The following is a 14669-nucleotide window of genomic DNA, read 5'->3' on the forward strand; positions in this document are numbered from 1 at the left end:
GGACACAAAATTTCTTGATTTGTGTTTCAGTACGATCAAGTATCAATTATCAAATTAATCACAATAACGTTTTATGCAGTTATTAATTTCAGTTAAATTAAATCATCTTTTTGATATTAATTATAATTGCGCTATTAGACATAATTTAGATAATTTATTTATTTTACTTTACTTTTATATTTTTAAATTGATGTATGTGTTTTATTTTTGTTATTGCTAACGGCGGGAGAAACACAGTAGCGGTGGTGGGTGGTGTCTTGTGGGATTTACAAAGTAGTACTTTAAACGCGTCACTGCTAGTGACGTTGTTCAAGGAAGTTAAACATGGCGTCGGGACAGCAGTGGGTGTTGGTGGAAATGGTGCAGGCATTTTATGAGGTGAGTGTTTCTTCTCCTCGACGTGCTGACTTGTTTTCCCATGTTTAGCTACACGTTGGTGTTTTTAAATTAGTTCGGGGTTGTTAACCGTAAACTTCTCGGTGGCGGCCCGAGAAAAGTATTTTACACACTTCCGCATCCAGTCGCATGGATGCGTTGGCTGCTGAAGGGCTCAGTGCGTAGCTGTTCATTGAACAGGCGACTTATCGAGGAAGTGTTTGGTAGCTAGCTGCTACTGCTGTAAGATGAGGTGAGCTCCAGAGCTGGAGCCAAGTTTGTAAATGTGTGTAGAACCATAGAGCTGCTGCGGGAGCTCTATCTGGAGTTTTTACCCCTCAGCCTGAAAAGGGTAAAGAGGCATTGTTGACAACCTGCTGGGCAGGCGGGCAGCCATCTTTCAATTTTGTGAACGCAATAACTCGAGAATAATATGTGGTTTTATATTTATTATGTGGGTGACTTTAACTGCTGAAGCTTTTTGTTTCTCAGTGCTATGGTTATTTATTTATTTATTTTAAATGATCTCTGTGATTGATATCTGTCTGATTTGTGACAAGGGACACTTCAAGTCACTACAAAATAGTTTGTGTGTCTCGTTCCATTATGACAGTGCCATAGGTCACAATGACAATTGTATCGAACACAGTAAATTATTGATCATAACTCTGGTTTTACTTGGCTTATCAACACAATTTAAAAACTGATGCATAGTTTGAAGTCTGCATTTTTAACTCGTGTTAAGTTGTCCGTACCTTAGGAGAACTAATGACTGTTGCATTTAACTTTCATTAAAACATTTACAAGGTTCCTGAAATGTTTCCACTTATCGTAATCATTTTCTTTGAAACATGCTACATGAAATGTATTTCAAGACTTGTACTGTATTTCTCAGGCTCCTGCTTATCACCTTATTCTGGAGGGCATCCTCATACTGTGGATCATCAGGCTTCTGTTCTCTAAGACCTACAAACTTCATGAGACCTATAAACTGACAGAGAAGGTAAACATGGTGCAGTGAAAATCAAACACCACAATTATTTGTGTCACCAAACTCTTCTCACATATTTCAACATTACAGGAAAAGGAGGACCTGATTGAGGAATGGCAGCCAGAGCCACTAGTTCCTGTTTCCAAAGATCACCCCACTGTCAACTATGATGTTGTCACAGGGTAAACACACAGGCACCACACTGCTTTACTTAAAGTTTTAAATATTCACTAAAGCTAAATGGCCACAAGGGCCAAGTGTGATAGCAGAAGTATTTTCTTTCTTCACATTTATGCTGTGAGTGGATAAAATCAGTAATGGAAGATGTAGCCAAATTGTTCTGAACTGAAATCTGAGAATGATATCAAGTGTAACTATATGTATGAAATGAATCAAAATGACACTAATTTTATGGTCTTATAAAATGTTTTGTCCTCTGATTTCTGTAGAATTAAAGTGTGTTAAGGAAAAAATTCAAATGCTCAGTTTTTCATTACAGACCTCCCAGTCACAAAATCATAATCAATGGAAAAGAGTGCATTAACTTTGCATCATTTAACTTCCTGGGTCTCCTTGACAATGAGCGGGTTAAGGTGAGTATTATTTAAAAGCAACCTGTACTGGTAATTTCCAGCAACATATTTTCTTCCTCTGGCTCTCTAGCATGATTCACAATTCTAAATTATTTTTATTTATGTAATACGGGTTCTTGGTGTCCCCCCTCAGTTTGTCTTCATCATCCTGTTTGAAACGAGTTTTGGTTCATCCTCACTTTAAACTCACTTTCTTCTGGCAAACAGAAGGCTTGAACAGCAGCAGAGATTACCATATTAGGGATATTGTTGTTCTATGACCTAGAGGTCCTAGAGTAAATTAAAAACTGTCTAAAACTGAAAACACTCTGAGTCCTGAGTTTTTGCTTAATGCAAATTGCTTGCTATGAGCATCCTTATTTCAGAAAATGTAATGCAGCAGTCAAAAACAGCCAAGCACTGACTCAGTCAAGAACAGCCAGGCCTTCTAATATTTCCAATAATTGTTGTCTTAATCTCACTGTTGGCAAACATCTCTCAAAAGTACGTTTGAAATATGTAATTTATTGAACTGCATAAACTGCTAATAAACAGCGCAGTATTTTGCCCCAAATCTTTGTCCAGAAAACCTCTCAGATGTTAAGGGAAAAAACCCCACTCATCACAGCCACACACAGCTAGGAGCGCCCTGTCAGCTAGTGAAATTTGCACCATTAATGATGCTGATGAAATTCAGTGTTTGGTTGGCTCATGGTGCTGTGTGAATTGTGATCGATTGACAGTTTCCTGTAAACCTAATAGAGTTTTTACCCCTCAGCTTAAAAAGAGTAAAGGGGTATTGTTGACAACCTGCTGGGCAGGTGGGCAACCAACTTTCAATTTTGTGAGTGCAATAACTCAAGAATAATATGTGGTTTTATATTTATTATAATTTTAGCATTTTTTATTCTTGTTCTTAACCATTTGCTCAACCAATGATGTGTTCTAGAGCTCCAGGGATTTGTGCCATCTAAAGAGTCTCCTGCTAGGAGGCTGAGGGGGGCATTGGGAGTTAACAGTAGTTTTATTTTTGTTTTAATCAGATGTTTTATTTATTTTTGTGTCATTATTAAACATAATAATTTAAAGAACAGAACATAGTTTGTGATCGTCAATTTAAAATTACTTCAGCCTGGTTTTTCTATGTTTTTGTTTCTGTGCCGTAAATAAGAAAAGGAGTAATAAGTTCCCTTTAAGCTTGGCTCTTCAGTGAATATTAGTTTAATTAAAACTTGAGTACATTCTAATTTAATAATTTTAATCACATTTTTCATTACAGCAAAAGGCTTTGGCATCACTGAAGAAATATGGCGTGGGCACTTGTGGTCCAAGAGGTTTCTATGGGACGTTTGGTGAGTTCAACTATTCTGTTAATGTTCCACCATCTGATATAGAACACTGATCCCTGCTTAAATATGCCCTTATCTAATTCTTTACTTCAGTTATATCTTTGGCATAAACCAATGTGTTGTTAAACAGAAACATGGCTTCCTTCAAGGCTTAACTCCAGGTCCATTTCCTTTCTTCACTCTTTGTCATTTCCTCTGTTGGCTCTGTTTTCAGCTTTATGTAGACCAGACCATTTAAAATGAGGTTATAGAGGCTGAAGCTTTTCTGCAGTCTTTTTTTTTTATTTTATTTTAACTTTCTCATTATAAGATCAGTGCCCTGAGCCTTCCAGTTGCCACGGGGAGAACTGTTTCCTTCACTTTCCACATCCTCTCTAGCTCTTCTCACAGCCTTTGGTATTTCCCGATACTTATACTTATTTCTTGCAATAAAATGTAGAATAATTATCTAATAATCATACAATGTGATTTTCTGTATTTTTTTTTTTTTTTTAATTCTCTCACGGTTGAAGTGTACCTACGATAAAAATCACAGATCTCTCTTCTTTGTTGGTGGGAAAACTTGCAAAATCAGCAGTGTGTCAAATACTTACTTTGCCCACTGTATGTTCCTTCTTCCTGATGCTGCTACTTGGTATTGCTACATCTATCAAAACAGCTTTCTCCTTTTGCTTGTCCACCACTACTGTGTCCGGGTGGTTAGCTATCACGTTTTGTCCGCCTGTATCTGGAAGTCTCACAGGATCTTTGCTCAGCCATTCTCAACCACTTAAATTGAAATTTGTGATGTGAAGTTTTTTTTATTAGTGTGTACTTAAATATAGGACTTTGCAGGACTGCTGAACTTTTTTCATATCCTCCCACTCAATATAAAGCGGGAGGGTATAGTTGTAATATTGTGTGTCTGTCCGGGCATCTCTTCATGAGGTTTTACCTTTCCTGTCTGTAGAATCCATAAAGACACATAAAATTTTGCTTGTGTTCTTTACACAGAGACGTGCAACATCATATTTATCTGTCTGTTTCTCCGGGTAAAATGGTTTTTCAGAGTATAATAAGATGTCTGCTGAAGGGTTCTCTGTTATGCAATGGGGCTGTAATGTTATCTAGACTTCCAAATCTATTTTATATTTTTATTTATGGTGTTTGGTGATGGGTCCTGTTTGATGTAGCTGTCCCGAATTACAGATCCTGGTTTGTTTTGATGGCGAAAAAGACCAGTGAAAATTTCAGGCTTTTATCTTTAATAGTTTTTGAGATATGCATGTTCAAACAATATCTAAGATTTCAGCGAGCAAAAAAAAAAAAAAGGCCTGAACATGGGTTGACGGACATGTTAAAACTTTGGACCACAAAATGTGTATGCATATCAGTGATGGTGAAGCTGAAAATGTTAAAATATTGATGATTTGAGATGGAATGACCCAATGCTAACTGATGGGCTGAAACCTTTCTGTCAAGCACAAGCATTTGAAATCATACTGCTCAGTCTTTATTTTAAAGCGCAGTGACTTGTGACCTGTGATTAAACCCCAATTTTACCACATCCACTAAAAAGTCAGAAATGCTAATAATAAGGATAAAAACAAATGACAGTGACATTTAGAAGGTGTTACCAATTAGTGACTTCTGTTGTTTCCCTGCCCCCAGATGTTCACCTGGAGCTGGAAAGTCGTCTTGCCAAGTTCATGAAAACTGAAGAAGCCATTATCTATTCATATGGCTTTGCAACTATTGCTAGTGCAATACCTGCCTACTCCAAGAGAGGGGACATCATCTTTGTGTGAGTGTTGTCTCTGAGAGTGAGCGTGACAGACGTGCGTGCATTGTTCTCTAATAATAATAATAATAATGGAAGCATGTCTAGCATAGAAAGTTCTCTGTGGAACTCTGTGATTAACTCAGTACATGAGGAAGACCCCTTGCTTAAATGACCAAATTGGAATCTCAGATCAACGTGACTCAAAACAGCATCGTGCCTTTAAAACAAACTGTGTATTTTAGCCTCTGTAAACTGCTGTGATCAGTGAGATCCAATGCTGCACTGAAATGAGTCCACTGTCAGATGCCATAAGAAGATCATTAGTGTGCTTCGCTACATTTCTATGCAGTGAAATTGGTCCATAATTGACTGAGAGCTTGATCAGATAAGAGCTGTACACACATTAAAAGCCAGTGGTACGTAACCCGTTATTAAAGATAGTATAGCTTAGTTTACACAGACACACATTTACCTTGCCTCCAAATCTGTGAGTACTTGATATGTTTTGGTTCCATAGTTTTAAAGTTTTCCCTTTTTTTTATTTTCTGTTCAGAGATGAAGCAGCCTGTTTCTCCATCCAAAAAGGGCTTCAGGCATCCCGCAGCTTCATTAAATATTTCAAGCACAATGACATGGAGGACTTGGAGAGGTTGCTTAAGGAGCAGGAGCTGGAGGACCTCAAGGTTGGTAGAGACAGACAATTTAAATTTAATAAACATTTAAACCTTTATTTTACAAAGTAAATTGTTTGAGAACCAGTTCTCATTTACAAACATGGCCTGACCATAATAAAAGTTAATTAATAAATCTATAAATGCTGTGTTTCTGTTTCTGTAGAATCCTCGCAAAGCACGTGTGACCCGGAAGTTTATTGTAGTTGAGGGGCTGTACATCAACACTGCCGATATCTGTCCTCTCCCTGAACTGGTAAATGGAATAATTCAGTATCACTCTGCACAAGAGAGTAGAAGTACTGCACACTGCCATCTCAGTCATGGATGGGTTCGTGTGTCAGCCACAAGGGGTTGTATTCAAGTAGTGGTCATTACTCAGTCAGTGTAGACGTTTACGAGCTTTATGGGTCACATTTGTAACTTTCACAGATGATCTGTAAACCTCAAATCAGCTCAAACTGATTGCACCTAGTGTGGAATTTCCCTATTATATACTTCCAGAATTTGAAAAGCTATGCTGAAGAACCCCAGTAGCAGATGCCATCAGTAAACTAAAAGCAAGGAAATGATGTAAATGAAGTAAAGTGCTATGTCTTGAGCCATCACTCATTTGTTTAGATTTTACTTCCAAGGAGCCACACTATTTTTTTTTTTTTTTTTTAAAGCGGACTTGGCCAATAGTTCTCCAGGTTTTTCGGAATGTCTTTCAAAGTTTTTCTTTGAAAACTTGCTGCTTTTTTACTCCATTTTTTGTTGTTGTTGTTTTTTGTTTTGTTTTGTTCTCACTTAACATCAATCTTTAAATCATTCAAGCATACAAAAGGCACCTAATTTAAAGGATGAACCTGTGATTTCTACAAATAACAGACACCTTGCAAAGAACCAATTTTTAATTGGTTAAGGCACTTTGTTGCCTGTTGCAAAAACATAATTTGTTCTCATTTCTTTAGTTGAATCTACAAAAATTCAGAAGAGAGCCGAGTTTGACAGGCTTAAAATAGTATTTTGCACAAACAAGGGTATTCCCAAAGTACTATTAGCCAAAAACTTGGCATATGTTGGCATGGTGGGCAGTGTGTCCTTAAAAAATTTGTAGAAATTTGACAAGTGGAGGACAAAAGTGGCAGGCATTAAAAAAACAGCCATTCTTAAGGAAAGGAAAAGGCTGATGCATGCTAAATTACACAATAACTGGACCGAAAATTATAAGCAATATGTAGTTTTATGTAGTCGTGAAACCAAATTTGAGATTTTTTTTTTTTGTTCAAATTGTCGTCAGCATGTAAGGAGGTCATGAGAGAGGTACAACAATGTAAAACCGAGGAGAGGCTCAGTCGTGGTTTGGGGCTGCATTTCTCTCAGTAGTAGTCAGTTTTTATGACATAATGATCTACCGTGCAGCTTTTCACTATGATGGTGATCCCACATAGATTGTCCGTGCAGTAAAATATCCCAAACATTGACTGTGTGCCAGTGATAAGTTTAACCCAAGCAATAAGACTGAACGTGATGTTGGTGATGATGTTTCTAATAAAGCATAATTATGCCAGAGCTGTCCTATTTTTCTCCATTTATTGAGTGTTTTGTGGCTTCCAGGTGAAGCTCAAGTACAAATACAAGGTGCGGATCTTTCTTGAGGAGAGCATGTCTTTTGGTGTGTTGGGAGAACATGGCCGAGGCGTCACAGAACACTTTGGCATCAATGTGAGTACAAAAACTAAATCAAACGTGTTACTGTTTTCTCTGCTGGTAGCTTTACTATAGTCAAGATCAGTAGATGCAACCAAATAAACACAGAAACAAGATGTGATTAAACTGTAAACAAGGATTCTTTGGAGTCTGTGTAAAGTCTGGAATCTGTAGACGGGATGAAATGTCTCGATGGTTTGCCAGACCTTTACTGTAGCTGCCTTCAGAGCTGCCTTAACTTTTGTCTTAAGTGAAAAGCATTCTCATTTCTGATTGAGGTCAGGTGACTGACTCAGTCATTTAACAGTATCCCATTTGTCCACCTTAAGAACCCTTTAGGTTGCTTTGTTCACATGTTTTGGGTCATTATTAATCTGTACCATGAAGTGCTGTTTGGCACCATTTGTCTGAATCTCAGGAGAGTATAGTCCTGTACACTTCAAAATCCATCCTGCTTCTTCTATTGGCCGTCACATCATCAATAAACACTACTGACCCAGCCATACATGCCAATGCTGTAACGCATACACTCCCCTCCAGGAGTACTGGAACAGTGAGGCCAGTTTCTTTATTTTTGCTGTAGACTGAAAACATCTAGTTTTGATATTTTATTAAAAAACAAACAAACAAACAATGAGACAAAAGTTCAACATCTGGGCAACGGAGTGAATTTGAAATTGGTGTGAGTGAAATTACTGTAATAACCACATGCTGCCTGTGAGGTGTCGGTGTGGGGGCCAAAAAGTGATTGTCTGCCATAAAGTTATTTACAATGTTTCTATGTGCTTATATGTGGAACGTTTTCTGCTGCCTTCTTGGCCAGATTTCTCTTTAAAGACATTTTTAATGTCAGTGACAGTTTTTACTCTGATAAATAAGGAATATAGAAAAGTTGTTAATTGCAGCTTCTACCTTGTGACAGAAATGTTGTTTCTTGCTCGGAATGACTTGATGTAATTTGTGAGATTTTTTGGCACATTATAGATCAACAAGTCATTTAGTTTTGTTGTAGTGCACAAAGAGAAAAGGCAAACTGAGAGAGAACCTTTGGCTCAGTCTGATTTTTAATAAATTTGAATAGATGATTTGTGGTTTTGGCTCCAGACTATCCTTGATTAGTCACTCAAATCTGAAAACCTTGCCAGTAGGAGTCATGTGTGGAATAATAACATGATAACATTTCTGCTTCATGAAGATGGATGACATTGACCTGATAAGTGCTAACATGGAAAATGCTGTGGCTTCCATCGGAGGTTTCTGCTGCGGCCGCTCCTTTGTCATCGACCACCAGGTAAGGAAAAAAAAAAATTGTTTGTGGTACTCATCAGATAATCTGGCATTCTTGCATGTCATTCTCAAAATTAGTGATTAATTCTATGCTTGACAAGTCATTATATCCACTTTAAGCCTATTCCTTTATCAAATCTTTGACTTAGTTACATACCCAATCCCCAAAAAGTTGACACGGTGTAAAATGTAAATAAAAACAGAATTCAACAATTTGCAAATCTCATAAATCCATATTTTATTTGCAATATAACATAGAAAACATATCAGATGTTTAAAGTGAGACATGCTCTAGATATGAGAAACAGGCAGTGAGACTCTGTGTGTACTGCGGATTTTTCTAAAGCATTTGAAAGCTGATTGTGTGTGTAAGAGGGGTGACAATGTGCATCCTGCATCGTATAACATAAAGCAATGCAATAGTGTAATTGACCAGGCACTATGAAGCCAGTAAATGTCTATTATTAAAAGCCTTCATAAGGAATTAGATCACCTTTTTTAATTCCATTGTTCTTTCTAAATAATTTCACGGTCTACCGGTGATTGTTAGTCAGGCTGATCATACAACAGTTTCTAAATAGGTTTTTTTAAGATGCCACACTTCAACTGATTTCAGTATTTTTTAGTCTCCTGAAAACTGTGACTACCAATTGTTAAATAAGTTTAATGTCATAGAACATCTATTCAGTCTGCTGCCTAAGGTAAAGCAATCTTCTGTGGGATAGACCCAGTGTTATGCCTACAATAAGCACAGAGCGTTTTGTTGCACTTGTGTGTATATGTAAAATGTGTAAAATTACACTTTTTAAAAAATATTTTGGAGAAAGACTTTTTCGTTTCAGGAAAAATATTGGTTCATTTTGAATTTTGTGGCTGCAGCAAGTTGGGACAGGGCCATGTTTACCATTGTGTAGCATCCCTTCTTCTTTTAACAACAGTCCATAAATGGCTGATCTGAGGAGACCATCTGCTGCACTTTTGGGAGAGGAACGTTCCATTTTTGCCTGATATAGGAATCTAGCTGCTCAACAGTCCTGTGTCTCCTTTGTCATATTTTTTGTTTCATGATGCAGCAAATGTTTTTAGTTGGTCAAAGACCTGGAATGCAAACAGGTCAGTTCAGTATCCGGACTCTTCTGCTACAAATGCTGTTTCAATGGGTGCAGTATGCAGTTTGTCTTACTGAAATATGTAAGGCCTTCCCTGAAAAAGATGTCATCTGGATGGGAACATATACTGCTAGGACACCTCTATATTTACCTTTCAGCACTGATGTGCCTTTCCTGATGTCCAAGCTGCCAATTGTCTGTGTAGGTTCTCAGAGGACCAGTTACCTTTTTCAAGCTCTTAAGACTGTCGTGACCTGGATGACTAAGTTTGTAGATGTCTGTGGAGCTTGAAAAAAAAGCGACTGGATTTTTTTTTGTTTCTTGAAGATGTTTCATCTTTCATCTGAAAGCCTTCTTCAGTTCTCAAACCCAAAGGTGGAGATACCCAGGTATTTAAACCCCAGTGCAGGTGTTGGTAGATGTTGTATGTAGATACAGTTTGGATACAAATTTTGTGAACCACTGTCCAGTTTTTAAAGACTCTCTTTTTATACCAATCGTGTTACTGACCTGTTCCAAAATGTTTCTTTTTAGTACATTTAATGTTCCAGTTTTTTGTTTCCCTTGTTCCAACTTTTTTTTTGTAGCTGGCTTCAAATTCAAACTGATCTAATAATTTTCATGAAATGGTAAAATGTTTCAGTTTAGTAGTGTTTTTATGTTCTATTGTGAGTAGGAATTAGAGTTTGAAATTTGGGGGTGTATATATTCATTCATTGGCTGTAATAAGCTAGTGACAGTTCTCAAAAGCAGTCTTTGCAATATTAAAATGATGATGCAAACTTTTAATGTTTTGTACTTTACCTGGATGGTATCTGTATTCTTTAATATGGAAAAAGCATAAACCAGTTTCACTGAGGGAGTGGTCCAGAACAGATTTAAAGAGTGCTGACAGTTTCCAGCAACAACAGCGCTGAGCGTAAAGTCAGTAATTTCACTCATCTGTCCAGTTTCAGTCACTCTGAAACTGGACAGGCTTCTTGAGGTGAAGTGATGGTGATACAGACTGAAGCTGCTGGTTGGTTATGACTTTAATCAATCGGTATTTTTCAATTGATCAATGTTAAAATGGTAATAATGAAGATAAGATTTAGTAAAATAATTGAATGTATTTCTGTAGCGTCTCTCAGGCCAGGGCTACTGTTTCTCTGCCTCCCTGCCTCCTATGCTGGCTGCAGCTGCTATCGAGGCTCTTACCATCATGGAGGAGGACCCAGGTACGCACCCTTTTCTTACCTACTCCAGCTCAGGAAAAATCCATTGCTCTTAGCTGAGGATCTCAAGCTTTTTTTGTGTAAGATAACCTGTTATGGTTAACCTCCTGCAGATTAGAAATTTGTTTTATTAGAAGTGTTTTCTTTTCACATGTTTTCATTTGATCTTCTCCTCTGCAGATATTTTCAGAGTCCTCAGAGAAAAGTGCAGGCATGTTTACAATGCTTTACAGGGGTAAGTTTATATCTATATATTTTTTTTTTCTGTGATTATATTGACACCATGGCTTTAATGAAGACCTCTCAGATGATTTTATTTTGACTGCTGGTAATGTAGGATTTTTTTTGGGGGGGTTGCAACTCTCCATTACAGTTTTCTGCTGCAGCATCATTATTTGCACCCCAAACACTCCAGCCTTTCACAGAAAATGAAAGCACCTGACAGCTACCTGTATATCAGTGTGTATGTTAGGCATGAGAATACATAGGTTTACACTGAAATTATCTTCACATTGTGTTGCTTTAAACATTGTCTATGATAAATTATTTTTGGTGTATATTTACGTTATTTTCCATGTGTGACAGAACACCAGGTCTAAAGTTAGTAGGGGTGCCATTGGCACCAGCTCTTCACTTGGAGCTGGAGAGAGGCTCGGGCTCCAGGGACTCTGACATGAAGCAGCTCCGCAGCATTGTAGATTATGTAAGTCTTCACTGCACCAGATGATCCCATCAGACAGACACCCAAGATATTTGAAGTTTTTGGAGATCTCTGTTTGAGTTCATATATAATAACTTTGGATTTAGTGTCAAAGTTGAGATTTAACCCTTTTGCTCATGTTCAGTGTCGGCAGTGCTCTGTGGTTTTAGTATTTTTCCTGTCTTACGCTCATCAATCACGTGGTAGAATACTTTATAAAAATGTGTGTAAATAAAGATGATTTTTAATGTCTCATGGAGTTTCCATCATTTGTCTTAGTGTATGGAAAGACATGTGGCTCTGACCCTAGCTCGGTACCTGGAAAAAGAGGAGCGCTTTCTCCCCTCTCCGAGGTAAGAGGCCTTACCTTTCTCTGCGTCTGGTGCGCTGTATGAGTTCTGTCTTTTAGTGCTTTCTTTCATTTTTGTTTCAATGGATTAATTAAAAGAACTCAGACATTTGTTTGAAATCATTTCTGTAAATAACAAAATCTTGACCTGGTCTTGGTGTGTCTGACTGCTCCACCTGTGTGTGCCCAGTATCAGAGTGGTGGTCACCATTGAGCAGACAGAGGAGGACATTCAGAAGGCTGTGTCTTGTATCAGAGAGGCGGCTTCAACCCTCCTCAAAAGTTAGCAGACATCACTGGAGCTTTAACACAAGTCTGCACCATTGGTTGGGTGGGACATCAGTGCGATCCACCGGACTGACTGACTGAATGTGTTGTGAGATCTCTAATAATGAATTGACTCTTAGTAATTCTTTGCCTTTTTTTCCCTTATGTACCTTGTTATACTACATGTTGTATGTAATGAACGAGAGTCTTGGCCATCAGCAGGACTGTCTCAGCTTGTCTTTCTCCTCTGAATAAAAATGGCCCCCGAGCACTAATAGAGAAAACCATTTTAAACTTGGTTTCCACAGATCAAATAACTTGCTGTTTTTATGAACTGACCAAAGAGGGCCTGTTGTATTCTTTGATGTATTTAATGTGTCTGAAGTCTACCACTACTTGAAATGTACACAACAGTTGTTTTTATATGCCACTGATTGTTGTAGCAAACAAAAATACAAATTTTTACATTTTGGATTCTTTTTTTTTTTTCTTTTTTTTTAATTCACCTTGAAGTCATTGGATTTGTTTGTTTTTTTTTAAGTGGTGTGTGTATATAGAGCGATATCAGAATGTGTTTTACTCTGTGTAAGTGTCTTACTGTGTATCAGTTTTGGGTTAAGGCAGGGTTTTAGCTCTACAGAGTACCAAAAGCCAACAGTAAATTTTAAACTGGTATTTTCAAGTGGATTGACCTGAATATTTGTTTTTTTTTATCTTTATACAGAAAAGGTTTTGGAATGGTTTCTAAAACAGAAATGTATATGCCTGGAATCAAGCATATAAGTAAATGTGATCTCTTAAATACTAGCTTTGAATTTTTTTTTTTCAAAGCTCAAACTGAGGTCACCATGGGGACATCCCAGGAAGCAGGTTTTGCTAATAACTCTGGGTTTGCTAACCCTAAAACGAGGTAAACTCTGGTTTTCTGTTCCAGAAGGAGAGCTAACTGCAACTTTGAGTCAGTTACTGGGGTAACAGACGCTGTGACCTTACCTGGCAGGTTTTATCCAACAAACTGAGTGTCTCTCTGACTCCTCCCCTCCTGCTGCACCTGAACCACCTGTTTGACACTCCCATTCATTTCCTCCTTCATAAGGTGGCTGTCAGAGTGTCAGAGGAGCGAATTCATCTCCAGACGTTTATGTTTCTACAAGCACTGAAATCCCAGTTAGACGTTAGTTTGTTATTTTTGTACTTAACATGAAGCTTTTACAGTCGTTCATTCGTCAACAGGCTGTAAGGACAGAGAGAGCGATGATGTCATGGATTTATAATGAGCCAGCTATCAGACTGTCAGTCAGTTCCACTGAAACATTTACTGTAGCATCACTGTTACATCACACTGATCTGGATGAAGCTTTAGACACAGAACACACTTTGGATGGAAAAATGTCTGGATCCTGGACATGATGTGAATGTTTGAGTGAACATGAGGCTGAAACGATTCTAAGACTTGAAAACTGAACTAAATATATTTAAAGTGACTTAAATCAACATTTTGAAAGTTATGATGTCTGTAATTCAGAATATGTATCTCCACATATTTCCATTGAAAATCACCTAAATTGGTGATCATAGGCTCTATAATGGATCTGCAAACTGTGTCTGAGTCCACCTGAATTCTCCATTAAAAGAATGAATAAAGTGAAGGTGCTTTTCCATCAATATATTCCATTTTTACTGTATGTTTAAACAATTAAATGGTCATAAACTGCAGCAAAAACTGTTTTTGAGTAATAAACTGACCTGAGGTCAGCTCTGCCCCGGGTTCTGCTCACACAGGTTGGTCAGTAAACTCAGTCTGAGCTGTTTCTCCACATTTTTATCTTCACTTTCTGTCTCCTTTAGTTTGTCCGTCAGGCTGCAGCTGAATAATTAAATTTTATAAATCAAATGTGAAATTAGGATTCAGCTTCCTCTGACATTCAAGTTGTGTAAATGATGACAGCAGATATAATAAAAGGAATGATATATTTTATAACAAACTTTTATTCTGTCTGTGATGATGACAGAGTGGGTCAGACTGATTAAAGTGACTCGTCATGCTCCACGCTGACACGTGCGATCCTCCATCCATCGGATTAAAATGGAGGGTCTGCTCTTTCTTTACCCATTGCCATGGTGAATCCTGGTATCAGAGCACCATTGACGATGACTTTCTTTCCTGACTCACGCGCGCGCTAACTCAGGGTGATCATACTCAGAGCTGATTGAACAAACTCTGATCAGCTGTTCTGGAATGGAAAACTCAGAGTTGATCAACTTGGAATATGTTTTTAAACTCAGGGTTTGTTATTATCTCAGCAGGGTATCTGATAACTGGCAGGGTGT

General features: G+C 37.8%; 1 protein-coding gene across 1 annotated transcript; it reads left to right on the plus strand.

The window, feature by feature from the left end:
* The first annotated feature begins 324 nt into the window (after positions 1 to 324).
* On the plus strand, positions 325 to 13455 carry sptlc1 (serine palmitoyltransferase, long chain base subunit 1). The gene is made up of 15 exons (XM_030724042.1): positions 325 to 378; positions 1271 to 1378; positions 1457 to 1548; positions 1866 to 1959; positions 3218 to 3290; positions 4938 to 5070; positions 5603 to 5732; positions 5887 to 5976; positions 7320 to 7427; positions 8608 to 8703; positions 10929 to 11025; positions 11203 to 11257; positions 11608 to 11725; positions 12002 to 12075; positions 12262 to 13455. Exons 1-15 carry the CDS (start codon positions 325 to 327, stop codon positions 12356 to 12358), a joined length of 1419 nt encoding a protein of 472 aa, XP_030579902.1. The 3' UTR covers positions 12359 to 13455.
* Positions 13456 to 14669: the final 1214 nt, after the last annotated feature.

The sequence above is a fragment of the Archocentrus centrarchus genome, unplaced genomic scaffold (genome assembly GCF_007364275.1).
Source record: "Archocentrus centrarchus isolate MPI-CPG fArcCen1 unplaced genomic scaffold, fArcCen1 scaffold_30_ctg1, whole genome shotgun sequence".
Taxonomy (NCBI): Eukaryota; Metazoa; Chordata; class Actinopteri; order Cichliformes; family Cichlidae; genus Archocentrus; species Archocentrus centrarchus.